The following is a 14815-nucleotide window of genomic DNA, read 5'->3' on the forward strand; positions in this document are numbered from 1 at the left end:
TTCCCTCAAATGCTTTTGATATAATGTTGCATTGATTCTATTAAGTTGGCGTCTTTGATTTCCACCACTGTCCTACATCAAAACTATTTAAACTTCGCTTACGTCATAATTAGTTAACTAAAGAATTTGCAATGCATGGTAAACTTTTAGAGAGATATCTTGAAAGTTAAAAATAATATTTATCATGATTTATGGTGAACTCAGATCATCGACACCTACATGATATCCTGCTCAATGAAGACTGTGAATATCATCGACACCTACATGGGATCCTGCCCAATGAATACTGGAGATCATCGACACCTACATGAGATCCTGCTCAATGAAGACTATGTGGAGATCATTGACACCTACATGAGATCCTGTTTAATGAAGACAATGTGGAGATCATCGACACCTACATGAGATCCTGCTCAATGAAGACTATGTGGAGATCATCGACACCTACATGAGATCCTGCTCAATGAAGACTATGCAGATATCATCGACACTTACGTGAGATCCTGCTCAGTGAAGACTATGCAGAGATCATCGACACCTACGTGAGATCCTGCTCAGTGAAGACTATGCAGAGATCATCGACACCTACGTGAGATCCTGCTCAATGAAGATTATGCAGAGATCATAGATACCTACATGAGATCCTGCTAAATGAAGACTGTGAAGATCATCGACACCTACATGAGATCCTACTTAATGAAGACTGTGGAGATCATCGACACCTACATGGGATCCTGCTCAATGAAGACTATGCGGCGATCGTCGACACCTACATGAGATCCTGCTCAATGAAGACTGTGGAGATGATCGGCACCTACATGGGATCTTGCTCAATGAAGACTATGCGGAGATCATTGACACCTACATGAGATCCTGCTCAATGAAGAATATATGGAGATCATCGACACCTACATGAGATCCTGCTCAATGAAGACTATGCAGAGATCATCGACACCTACGTGAGATCCAGCTCAGTGAAGACTATGCAAAGATCATCGACACCTACGTGAGATCCTGCTCAGTGAAGACTATGCGGAGATTGTCGACACCTACATGAGATCCAGCTCAATGAAGACTGTGGAGATCATCGACACCTACATGGGATCCTGCTCAATGAAGACTATGCGGAGATCATCGACACCTACATGAGATCCTGCTCAGTGAAGACTGTGGAGATCATCGACACCTACATGAGATCCTGCTCAATGAAGACTGGAGATCATCGACACCTACATGGGATCCAGCTCAATGAACACTATGCGGAGATCATCGACATCTACATGAGATCCTGCTCAATGAAGACTGTGGAGATCATCGACACCTACATGGGATCCTGCTCAATGAAGACTGTGGAGATCATCGACACCTACACGGGATCCTGCTCAATGAAGACTGTGGAGATCATCGACACCTACATGAGATCCTGCTCAATGAAGACTCTGGAGATCATCGACACCTACATGAGATTCTGCTCAATGAAGACTATGCAGAGATCGACACCTACATGAGATCTTGCTCAATGAAGACTGGAGATCATCAATACCTACATAAGATCCTGCTCAATGAAGACTAAGAGGAGATCATCGACACCTACATGAGATCCTGCTCAATGAAGACTGGAGATCATCGACACCTACATGAGATCCTGCTTAGAGTCAGTGCAATATACCTGTTTAAAGTCACTGAAATATACCTGGTTAGTCACTGAAATATACCTGGTTACAATCACTGAAATATATCTGTTTAGAGTTACTGAAATACTCGTTTGTGTCGCAGTGCTGTTTTCCGACAGTTCTGTGATTTTCCAGTAACTGGGCCTCCAGACGTCGTGCTCCGACCTGTCGTTACATCTTATCGATCACACACAAGTGACTGAAGTGCAGTCGCGCTAATTATCTCTCGAGTCAAGTGATGTATTCACTGAAACCAGCATGTCTAGAGACACAAGTTACATATTTGTTTACCAATTTAAACTATTGCTATTTAGTGTCTAATATGAGAGAGAGAGAGAGAGAGAGAGAGAGAGAGGGGGGGGGGGGAGGAGGGGGGTAAGAAGGGCGGCATTACGTATGGGCACAATGACGGCACACTGACTACATATAGGCACACTGACGACATATAGGCACACTCACTACATATAGGCACACTCACGACATATAGGCACACTGACTACATATAGGCACACTGACTACATATAGGCACACTGACTACATATAGGCACACTGACTACATATAGACACACTGGTGACATATAGGCACACTGACTGCATACAGACACACTGGCGACATACAGACACACTGGCGACATACAGACACACTGGCGACATATAGACACACTGACGACATATAGGTACACTGACGACATAGGCACACTGGCGATATAGACACACTGACTACATATAGGCACACTGACTACATATAGGCACACGGACGATATATAGGCACACTGATGACATATAGACACACTGACTACATATAGGCACACGGACGACATATAGGCACACTGACTACATATAGGCACACGGACGACATATAGGCACACTGATGACATATAGACACACGGACGACATATAGGCACACTGATGACATATAGACACACGGACGACATATAGGCACACTGACTACATATAGGCACACGGACGACATATAGGCACACTGATGACATATAGACACACTGACTACATATAGGTACACGGACGACATATAGGCACACTGATGACATATAGGCACACTGATGACATATAGGCACACTGACGACATATAGACACACGGACGACATATAGGCACACTGATGACATATAGGCACACTGATGACATATAGACACACGGACGATAAATGCATTGAATTAAATTTGTAGACCAGTCTCAGCTCTACAAATTGAACAAAACCTTTTTATTCACTCATTTATACTTAGTTTCCTGTTATATCCAATTAAGGTTCAAACACGCTCTACTGGACAAACGCCTCAGTTATTTGGACTGTCTGTCCAAGACAGTGTGTTAGTAGTCAGTGTGTTAGTGGTTAGTGAGAGAGAAGAGGGTGTAGTAGTCTTATATCTACCCACTGCGTCGTTATAATCGCTATGGGTGGGTGCCAGTGCCGGGATGCGACCACAGTACCTACCAACCTTAAATACGATGACTTCGCCACGACAACACACGGACTGGACAACCCCTTTTCATTCATTCATTCATTCATTTCCCCATGACAAATTTCAGAAAAATCTCCATATTCCTTCATAAGCGGTGCATTACTTACACAGAACTGTGAACGAAGATATAAATGCATAACTATATTTTACGAATCTGGATAATTCGTGAGATGTTTAACAACACTTTTCTGAATTGATTATTGTGAGATGTTTAACAATTTCTGTATTTATTATTGTGAGATGTTTAATAACAATTGTCTGAATTGATCATTGTGAGATGTTTATCAACACTGTTCCAAATTAGCCATTGTGAGATGTTTAATAAGCCAATTCTGAACTGACTACATTGTTGTGAGATGTTTAATAAGTTCATTCTAAACTCACTACAGTGTTGTGAATTGTTTAATAAGACTGTTCTGAACTAACTACAGTGTTGTGAGATGTTTAATAAGACTGTTCTGAACCGACTACAGTGTTGTGAATTGTTTAATAAGACTGTTCTGAACCGACTACAGTGTTGTGAATTGTTTAATAAGACTGTTCTGAACCGACTACAGTGTTGTGAATTGTTTAATAAGACTGTTCTGAACCGACTACAGTGTTGTGAGCTGTTTATAAGACTGTTCTGAACCGATTACAGTGTTGTGAGCTGTTTATAAGAGTGTTCTGAACTGACTACAGTGTTGTGAATTGTTTAATACGACTGTTCTGAACTGACTACAGTGTTGTGAATTGTTTAATAAGATTGTTCTGAACCGACTACAGTGTTGTTAATTGTTTAATAAGACTGTTCTGAACTGACTGCAGTGTTGTGAAATGTTTAATAAGACTGTTCTGAACTGACTACAGTGTTGTGAGCTGTTTATAAGACTGTTCTGAACTGACTACAGTGTTGTGAGCTGTTTATAAGACTGTTCTGAACTGATTACAGTGTTGTGAATTGTTTAATACGACTGTTCTGAACTGACTACAGTGTTGTGAGATGTTTAATAAGACTGTTCTGAACCGACTACAGTGTTGTGAGATGTTTAATACGACTGTTCTGAACCGACTACAGTGTTGTGAGATACTTAATAAGACTGTTCTGAACTGACTACAGTGTTGTGAATTGTTTAATAAGACTGTTCTGAACCGACTACAGTGTTGTGAGATGTTTAATACGACTGTTCTGAACCGACTACAGTGTTGTGAGATGTTTAATAAGACTGTTCTGAACTGACTACAGTGTTGTGAATTGTTTAATAAGACTGTTCTGAACCGACAACAGTGTTGTGAGTTGTTTCCCACTTAATGTGAGCCTTTTAGCGACTAAGTATACTTATTAAAAATATTTTGTTGTGTCGCTCTAGTCTTTATTAAGTCCAAAATGGACTTTGTCTCCCAATACAGGCGGCGGAACGTAGCCCAGTGGTAAAGCTCTCGCTTGTGTCGATCTAGGATCGATACCCGTCGTTGGACCCATTGAGCTATTTTTCGATCCAGACAGTACACCACGACAAGCATATCAAAGGTCGTGGTATGTGCTATCCTGTCTGTAGGGTGGTGCATATCACATATCCTTGGTACTTATGGAAAAATGTAGCGGGTTTCCTCTATAAGACTATATGTCAGAATAGTTAAATGTTTGACATGCAATAGCCGATGATAAATCAGTGTGCTCTAGTGGTGTCATTAAACAAACAAAAACTTCAACTCTGTCCCCAATAATTTCGTAGGTACAAACCTTTAATAACATTAGAAAGTAACACTACGTTTAACACATAATGTACCTCATACCTGTTTTCTTTATAATGGCATTAAAATAAACTCTCGAGACAGCCGGTGTAACGTGTTTTTCCCACGTTGTAATAGAAAACGTAGAGGAAAATGTTATTGTTTTGTTATATATCAATTACAACTTGTCACTGCGGGATCCCATTTCTATAGGGAGTAGTTACGTTATGTATTTGTGTGTCTGCTGGAAACATAACTAATGTTCTCTTTTTTGCATTGCAGAAGCGTTTAAAATTGAATATAATTAATGGATATAAAATATGATTAATTCGACTACACACGGATACAAAAGGAAACGTCATAGTGATTCATACACCTATTCACTTTATGGCCATATGCGTATGGGCTCTCATTCGTGTAGGGGGCGGGGGGGGGGGGGGGGGGGCAGGCTGATTTTAGTCCGAATTAAACGAAAATGTCTGAATCTGGATAACAACCTGTATTGATATTAGCATTACTGCCAAACAGCTATATTGGGTTGCAAATAAATCATTACGCATTTTTATATGGATTACAATTCATATTGTGGTTAGAAATAATGGAAATACGCGGTGAAAAGGTTTCAGGCCAGCTCATTTTCCCCGAATATTTCTGTCGTTTTTGCCCGAATTTGAGGATTTGCTTCAGTACTAAGGGCGCAGTTGACCCCCACCCCCACCCTTTGTCTCGTACGCTTATGGGATCCAGGAAACATAGAAGGGGGGGGGGGGTGTCTTCCGTATAAAATAAAATTCATCTGCTGTTTTATTGCTGTTTAAGTTGAGAGTGTATAGCAGTATTTGCTGAATAGTGAATGTATTGTAATATTTGTTAAAACCACCGACAACCAAATAAAAGTTGGCGTGTGTGTGTGTTGGGGTTGGGGGTGGGGACTCGAGAGCAGCAGCCTACCCGTTACGTACCCTTGAATCCGCCAAAGGATCGACATTTTTTAACACAACAATCCTTTGATTTGACTGGCGTGTCGTTTGGCACGTCTGTCAGTGACAGTTACGAGCTCGGCTCGATAGACCAAACCTGAACGCGGAGTTAGTTCCACGAGGCTCTGGCCAGTTATTCTCTGTTCCCAAGGTGGAAAGGTGACCGTGACCGCCGCAGAGGTGAAGGTCATTCCAAGTGCGCACCGACTTATGACAAGAAGAAATCAATAATCTCCATTCTGTGTACATTCTCTACATACGAGGACCAGATACACAGCACGGAAATAGGCTGCCTACTGACACTCTGACTTAGCGCTAATTGCGTATTTGTTGCTGTACTTTTCCCCGTTAACATCTCAGTCTCTGTTTCCCCACCCTAGAATACGTTAAATCACATTGTTTAGGTAGGCCTTTAAGAAATCACACACACACACACACACACATACACACACACGCACGGACACACACACACACAAACACGCACGCACGTTGCGCATACACTATAACCCAGTTGAATATGGAATTATTAAAAAGGTATTGGGACTGTAACATTGATATTTCACACCCATTACTCTACTACCGATATTTGCCACCATCAGTAAATAGTTCAGGCCCATAGATCAAATAGTGTTGAAACAGATTCAATTTTTTTTTTTTTTAAATGCGACGCCAGACAGGTGGATACTAAGTGCATTCGTGTTTTCTAATCGACAGTGTGTGTGTGTATGTGTGTACATGCGACCGCGTGTGTGCGCAAGTGTGTATGTATGCATGTCTGTGTGTGTATGCGTGTCTGTGTGCATGCCTGTCTGTGTGCATGCGGGTCTGTGTGTATGCGTGACTGTGTATGCATGTCTGAGTATGCCTGTATGTGTGTATGGCTGTCTATGTGTATGCCTGTCTGTGTATGCATGTCTGTGTGTATGTATGCATGTCTGTGTGTATGGCTGTCTGTGTGTGTACGTGTCTGTGTGTATGCCTGTCTGTGTGTATGCATGTATGTGTATGCATGTCTGTGTGTATGCATGTATGTGTGTGTGTATGCATGTATGTGTGTATGTATGCCTGTCTGTGTATGCATGTCTGTGTGTATGCATGTGTCTGTGTGTGTGTGTATGTATGCATGCCTGTGTGTATGTATGCATGTCTGTGTATGCATGTATGTGTGTATGTATGCATGTGTGTATGCATGTGTGTGTATGTATGCATATATGTGTGTATGTATGTGTGTATGCATGTATGTGTGTGTGTGTGTGTGTATGTATGCATGCATGTATGTGTGTATGTATGCATGTCTGTGTATGCATGTATGTGTGTATGTATGCCTGTGTGTATGCATGTGTGTGTGTATGTATGCATATATGTGTGTATGTATGCATATATGTGTGTATGCATGTATGTGTGTGTGTGTATGCATGTGTGTGTGTGTGTGTATGCATGTATGTGTGTATGTATGTGTGTATGCATGTGTGTGTGTGTGTGTGTATGTATGCATGCATGTGTGTGTGTATGTATGCATGTCTGTGTATGCATGTCTGTGTGTATGCATGTATGTGTGTATGTATGCGTGTGTGTATGCATGTGTGTGTGTATGTATGCATATATGTGTGTATGCATGTATGTGTGTGTGTGTATGCGTGTGTGTGTGTGTGTGTATGCATGTATGTGTGTATGTATGCCTGTCTGTGTGTATGCATGTATCTGTGTATGTATGCCTGTCTGTGTATGCATGTCTGTGTGTATGCGTGTGTGTGTGTGTGTGTGTGTGTGTGTGTATATGTATGCATGTATGTGTGTATGCGTGCGGATAACCTACATACGCGGGTATAGGATTTTTCTAGAGGGAATCAACGTTTACAAATACACTACCGTAGTCAAAAGTTCAATAACATTATCTATATGGCAGTCCTCCACAAAAATAACAAGTGGAACAAGATTTTACATTTTTCCCAGTTGCAAAAACAACAACAAAACAAGCAAACAAACACCCAACCAGTAAAACAAAAATATCCAGAAAACCCCCATACCCCCCATCAACTAAGGAACCAACGAACCAACTAACCAAACAAACACCCCAACAAAAAAACTAATAGAAAGACCCGCCACAAAACCCCAAACCAAACACACAAAAAAAAAAAAAAAAAAACCCTCAAAACCCAGACAAAAAAATACATTATATACTTCTGCTGTCCGGGACACTTCGAATTTCTGGGGGTGGAATGGTACGCATCCCAAAACCGTCGTCTTGGATCCGCGCCTGACCTGTATTTAAGCTAGATTCATACTTCACCGCCGACTCTTGTCAGCGAGTAGTTGACTCGCCCAGTCCTGCTTCTATTCAAACTAATCTTCATTTTTCAGTCAATTCAGTGTTGTTTTAACACAGATCATATTAAATTTTAGTGCCCGTTCGGTCAACGCTTTTTAGTTTACCTAATAAAAAATTAAATTTCAGTTCGGCATGAGGTCGGCAAACACAGTATAAATTGACCTTAAAAAGGTCAATTTAACCTGTACACGAAAGCTAAGACGCTTTGCTTCTTTCCACTTGACAGTATTGTCATTGTAACCCAGCTGCTGATGGCCGTCATTCAAGCAAGAAGATGGGGTTTTTCGTCGTCTTTTTTTTTTTTTTTTTTAAATATATATATATATATATATATATATATATATATATATATATATATATATATATATATATATATATATATATTACATGACATACGAAACTAGGTCATCCGCCTCGATCCGCTCACAGAATTAGTGAAAAGGTAGACTATGCGCGAATTGAAATATAAACACCTTTTACGTAGCCGAGTTATTTGGCTATTCATTTTACGCAGAAATCAATGTCACTAACTGGTTTGTGGTCTGGATCCACCTACGTTGTGCATAAAACACGTCTGCAACTACTACATCTTCGTAAGTAATTTGCAATTTATTGGTATACTCGCACTCTGCTGAATCGCGGCCTTTGTTGTATCGGGGCGTTTGACATTTCCCCTCTTTTTTTTTTAAACCAGTACTGTATGCCAAATTCTACCTTTGTTTACACCCCTCATGTTTCACGCAGTATTTTAAGCATGCAGCAATAGAGTTAACTGTGGCTGATTGAGCGATCAAAAGTTTGTTTTGTTTAACGACACCACTAGAGCAATGATTTATGAATAATCGGCTATTAGATGTCAGACATTTAGTAATTTTGACATATACATGTGATCTTAGACAGGAAACCCGCATCACTTTTCCATTTGTAGCAAGGGGTATTTTATATGCACTACCCCACAGACTTGATAGAACTTACCATGGCATTTGATATACCAGTCGTGGTGCACTGGCTGGAACGAGAAATAGCCCAATAGTCCCACCGGCGGGGATCGATCCCAAACCGACCGCGCATCAAACGAGCGTTTTACCACTGGGCTACGTTCCGCCCTTTGAGCGATCATGAGCGTCGATTGGCCAGTTGTGCTGTCTATAACAATAATTGTTGAAACAGTTCCTTTTTATATACTACTTGTCACGGGGATTCTATAATTCCCGTAACTGAATAAAACACGATTATCCAAATCTCTCTCCTAACTGTATATCTATTAGATCTCTCTGTAACAGGCTGTTAAACCCTAGTATGGCTCGTCTCTAGGTATGATCAGAGATACGATCTTATATAAAGTAATATATTTATAGCACGTTTAGCTCACTAGAAACACAACAAAACACAATACACTTTGGAATCTGTATTAATCTACGCTGACAAATGTACAGCCGTAGTAGTAAATTAATAACAGCAATAATAACAACCCAGAACTGATCACTTAATTAGTTAATCTCTAGGTGTCTAGTTACACAATATGCGAATCACTTCACCGTTACACCACACCCACACGTGTGATAATTGAGAAACGCTTCCAGGAGAAATTAATTAATAAAGGAATTACAACACCATTCCTAACTGGTTAATTTTTAATTAACCCTTACTACTCGTTCAGTAACGTGTGATAATTTAGGAACGCTTCCAGGGGAACTTAATTAATAAAGGAATTACAGCTCTATTCCTAACGGGTTAATTTTTAATTACCCCTAACTACTCATTCAGTAACCTTGTAACACCGAATTAACACTGGTACCGATCACAATAAAGACAATAACCTACAGTGTACCTAGGTCCGCTAGGATGACTGGCTAAGCTTTATATTACCAAATACTCATATAATGTTAGAACAAAAAGTCTACGATTTACTTCGTCAGATGACCGAAGACACTGTCTAAAGAATATTGGTATAATACAGTATCAAAATATTTAAAAGTCACATCAATCACATCAAGGTTACACACAGAGCAGAAATAATATATTTACCAGTCCAAACGGACAACGTTCCCCCTGGACGCCTTCCAAATGTTTCTCCTCGATATCTCTAAAACACTAGCTATTTATTATAAATCAGGATTTTGCCTGGGGGTACAAGGCGGTACCTCACGTATCATCTCATATTCTACCTCTACTAGAGTCATATATTTCTCTCTGATCGTCAGTCTGGCTGTCGCCAACCGCGAGCAATCTCCTGGCCATAAACAGCACTACCGGAGATATTACGTAACTACTAGCCACATGGCCTCCGCACCTGGCTGGGTGTGTATTAGGCGTACCGATCGAGGACCGTCGCGCAGAAGTATTACGTAACAAGTTGCCCATCTGGGCTTAAGTGCAATGAAACTGCACACGGCCCTCTAACACAATTAAAATCGCCACAGGCGAAACAAATTTAAGAGCATGTACCGTCACACTACTTTATGGCGTTCTTGTGTGTCTAAACTTGAAAATACTAAATAAAGTGGATCAGTAGTTAGGTTGTTTCGTGCAGTGAGCGGGGTATTTATTTCGATTCGTCAATTTTGTGGATTTTGTTTTTTAATTGTCGGTACAAGAAACACTTAAAATTGTTCAGCTAAATAATCATACTACAATGGCAAATCAGTTTTAAAATAAAGTAATGCATTTATAAGATATTTATTAATCTCCATGATACAACGGGGCTTAGGGCTATGGCTATGGTTAGGAATAGGGCCTGCTGTATGTTCGTCTGTCTGTCCGTCCGTCCGTCTGTCCCGCATAATTTTGTGGATGTTTTTTTTTTCAGGCCTTGAGATATTGAGCTAAATGTTTGTGTATAACTTTATCATGTACTGTTATAGATCAAGTTTGACATTTAAAGTTTGACCATTTACGCATTTTTGACGGATTTATGGCCTTTGTTATTATTATTTAGTTGTAGTAGTAGTATCATTATTGTTTTAATTATATATTTTTTTAATCTTTTGGCGATATACGCATTTTTGACGGAGTTATGGCCATTATTATTATTATTATTATTATTATTATTAATTTTTTTTTTTTTTTTTTTTTTTTTTTTTTTTTTTTTTTTTTTTTAAATTAATTTCTCTCTAATTAAATATCATTTTGATTATTGCAGGCTCAGATCTCTAGCACTTTCCGTCCCACAAGATGTCAGACACCCCAAACGTCCCCACGGATAAAGACGCCGACACGAAGACGCCGATGATGCCCGAGAAACCCTCGTCTCCTAAGTTGCCGAACGAAGAGAAGAAAAGCCTGTACCGAAAACAAGATGGAACTGGCTCGATGTCGTCGAAATTGTCTCGGCAAGCTTCGACTGATTCCGCCACTCATCTGGCCAATCGCAGAGCATCTTATAGACGTCGGTCTAGTTTTGACTTAATGCACACGGACTCGCTACCGTCACTACCGTCATTGCAGGATACGGTGAAACTTCAAGAAATAGATTTGAAAAGTGGTAAGTGTAAATCAGTTCAACGCAACTGCACCAGACACTAACTTATTACTATGTCATGAAACGCGCGCGCAACGAGAGAGAGAGAGAGAGAGAGAGAGAGAGAGAGAGAGAGAGAGAGAGAGAGAGAGAGAGAGAGAGAGAGAGAGAGAGAGAGAGAGAGAGAGAGAGAGAGAGAGAATGTATTCATCCATTCATAACAGAAACGTCAATCGTTTGTTGTATATATTTTTTTAATCAAATGTAAATAAATAAATGATTTATATTTGTAATCCACTCATCCGTCCTTTCATCCATCCATTCATCCATCCATCCATCCATTCATCCATTCATCCGTGCACCAGGGATATCTTTGGGTGAGCAGAACGTTTCGCCAAATTATCTATAAAACAAACAAAATTGTACAAACTGAGATATTTCCTAAAAATAATATCAGTTATTACATAACAATAATTTCGCCTTATTGAAATAGAATTCGTCAATTGTTTTCAAAATGCGCAATTTAGCGAATTTGGTGAGCTTAAGAGCTAGTCCATCCATTGATCCATCCAACAACCAAACCACCCATTATTCCATCCATCCATCTGAGCGTCCATCCATCCACCCACCCATGCATCCATCGATCCACCCAACCAGCTAGCCACATCGGCTTGTCCATGACATGTTTGATTCTAAATTTTTTACCAGGCCAGAAGTTGTTTATTACGTCAGGAAAGACACCAAAGGAGGGTAAATATATTAGGTCACAAAGCGTGAACGCTCATGTATACCTAATATCTGTATGCACGGTTTCACTAGTTTAGTTGAGTAAATATACAGAGGGGTTTCGGTCAGTAGTTAATATACAGAGGGAGTTTCAGTCAGTAGTTAATATACAGAGGGGGTTTCAGTCAGTAGTTAATATACAGAGGGGTTTCAGTCAGTAGTTAATATACAGAGGGGTTTCAGTCAGTAGTTAATATACAGAGGGGTTTCAGTCAGTGGTTAATATACAGAGGGGGTTTCAGTCAGTGGTTAATATACAGAGGGGTTTCAGTCAGTAGTTAATATACAGAGGGGTTTCAGTCAGTAGTTAATATACAGAGTGGTTTCAGTCAGTAGTTAATATACATAGGGGTTTCAGTCAGTAGTTAATATACAGAGGGGTTTTCAGTCAGTAGTTAATATACAGAGGGGTTTTCAGTCAGTAGTTAATATACAGAGGGGTTTCAGTCAGTGGTTAATATACAGAGGGGGCTTTAGTCAGTAGTTAATATACAGAGGGGTTTCAGTAAGTAGTTAATGTACAGAGGGCTTTCAGTCAGTAGTTAATATACAGAGGGGTTTTCAGTCAGTAGTTAATATACAGAGGGGTTTCAGTCAGTGGTTAATATACAGAGTGGGTTTTCAGTCAGTAGTTAATATACAGAGGGGTTTCAGTAAGTAGTTAATATACAGAGGGGTTTCAGTCAGTAGTTAATATATAGAGGGGTTTTCAGTCAGTAGTTAATATACAGAGGGGGTTTTAGTCAGTAGTTAATATACAGAGGGGGCTTTAGTCAGTAGTTAATATACAGAGGGGGTTTCAGTCAGTGATTAATATGCAGAGGGGGTTTCAGTCAGTAAATATACAGAGGGGTTTTCAGTCAGTAGTTAATATACAGAGGGGGTTTCAGCCAGTAGTTAATATACAGAGGGGGTTTCAGCCAGTAGTTAATATACAGAGGGGGTTTCAGTCAGTAATTAATATACAGAGGGGTTTTCAGTCAGTAGTTAATATACAGAGGGGGTTTCAGGTCAGTAGTTAATATGCAGAGGGGGTTTCAGTCAGTGGTTTTAATATACAGAGGGGTTTTCAGTCAGTAGTTAATATACAGAGGGGCTTTAGTCAGTAGTTAATATACAGAGGGGGTTTCAGACAGTAGTTAATATACAGAGGGGGCTTTAGTCAGTAGTTAATATACAGAGGGGGCTTTAGTCAGTAGTTAATATACAGAGGGGGCTTTAGTCAGTAGTTAATATACAGAGGGGGCTTTAGTCAGTAGTTAATATACAGAGGGGGCTTTAGTCAGTAGTTAATATACAGAGGGGGCTTCAGTCAGTAGTTAATATACAGAGGGGCTTTAGTCAGTAATTAATATACAGAGGGGCTTCAGTCAGTAGTTAATATACAGAGGGATTTTCAGTCAGTAGTTAATATACAGAGGGGGTTTCAGTCAGTAGTTAATATACAGAGGGGGCTTTAGTCAGTAGTTAATATACAGAGGGGGTTTCAGTCAGTAGTTAATATACAGAGGGGTCAGTAGTTAATATACAGAGGGGGCTTTAGTCAGTAGTTAATATACAGAGGGGGTTTCAGTCAGTAGTTGATATACAGAGGGGGTTTCAGTCAGTAGTTAATATACAGAGGGGGTTTCAGTCAGTAGTTAATATATAGAGGGGGTTTCAGTCAGTAGTTAATATACAGAGGGGGTTTCAGTCTGTAGTTAATATACAGAGGGGGCTTTAGTCAGTAGTTAATATACAGAGGGGCTTTAGTGAGTAGTTAATATACAGAGGGAGTTTCAGTCAGTAGTTAATATACAGAGGGGGTTTCAGTCAGTAGTTAATATACAGAGGGGGTTTCAGTCAGTAGTTAATATACAGAGGGCTTTAGTCAGTAGTTAATATACAGAGGGGGTTTCAGTCAGTAGTTAATATACAGAGGGGGTTTCAGTCAGTAGTTAATATACAGAGGGGCTTTAGTCAGTAGTTAATATACAGAGGGGGTTTTACTCAGTAGTTAATATACAGAGGGAGTTTTAGTCAGTAGTTAATATACAGAGGGGGTTTTACTCAGTAGTTAATATACAGAGGGAGTTTTAGTCAGTAGTTAATATACAGAGGGGGTTTCAGTCAGTAGTTAATATACAGAGGGGCTTTAGTCAGTAGTTAATATACAGAGGGGGTTTCAGTCAGTAGTTAATATACAGAGGGGGTTTCAGTCAGTGGTTAATATACAGAGGGGGCTTTAGTCAGTAGTTAATATACAGAGGGCCTTTAGTCAGTAGTTAATATACAGAGGGGGCTTCAGTCAGTAGTTAATATACAGAGGGGGTTTCAGTCAGTAGTTAATATACAGAGGGCTTTAGTCAGTAGTTAATATATAGAGGGGGCTTTAGTCAGTAGTTAATATACAGAG

At 39.9% G+C, this 14815-nt stretch overlaps 1 protein-coding gene across 4 annotated transcripts in view; it reads left to right on the forward strand.

Moving 5' to 3' along the window:
- LOC121385012 (sialin-like) overlaps positions 1-14815 on the forward strand; it is a 57967-nt gene that overhangs the window by 18071 nt on the left and 25081 nt on the right. For 2 of the 4 annotated variants that reach the window (XM_041515540.1, XM_041515543.1), the window contains exon 2: positions 11317-11658. In XM_041515540.1, the coding sequence (XP_041371474.1) occupies positions 11349-11658 (310 nt within the window). In that variant the 5' untranslated portion in view covers positions 11317-11348. Of the gene's footprint in view, positions 1-8637; positions 8768-11235; positions 11659-14815 lie in introns of those variants that run through there. The other 2 variants (XM_041515542.1, XM_041515541.1) reach the window with 2 other exon arrangements.

Source organism: Gigantopelta aegis, chromosome 11 (genome assembly GCF_016097555.1).
Source record: "Gigantopelta aegis isolate Gae_Host chromosome 11, Gae_host_genome, whole genome shotgun sequence".
Classification (NCBI taxonomy): domain Eukaryota; kingdom Metazoa; phylum Mollusca; class Gastropoda; order Neomphalida; family Peltospiridae; genus Gigantopelta; species Gigantopelta aegis.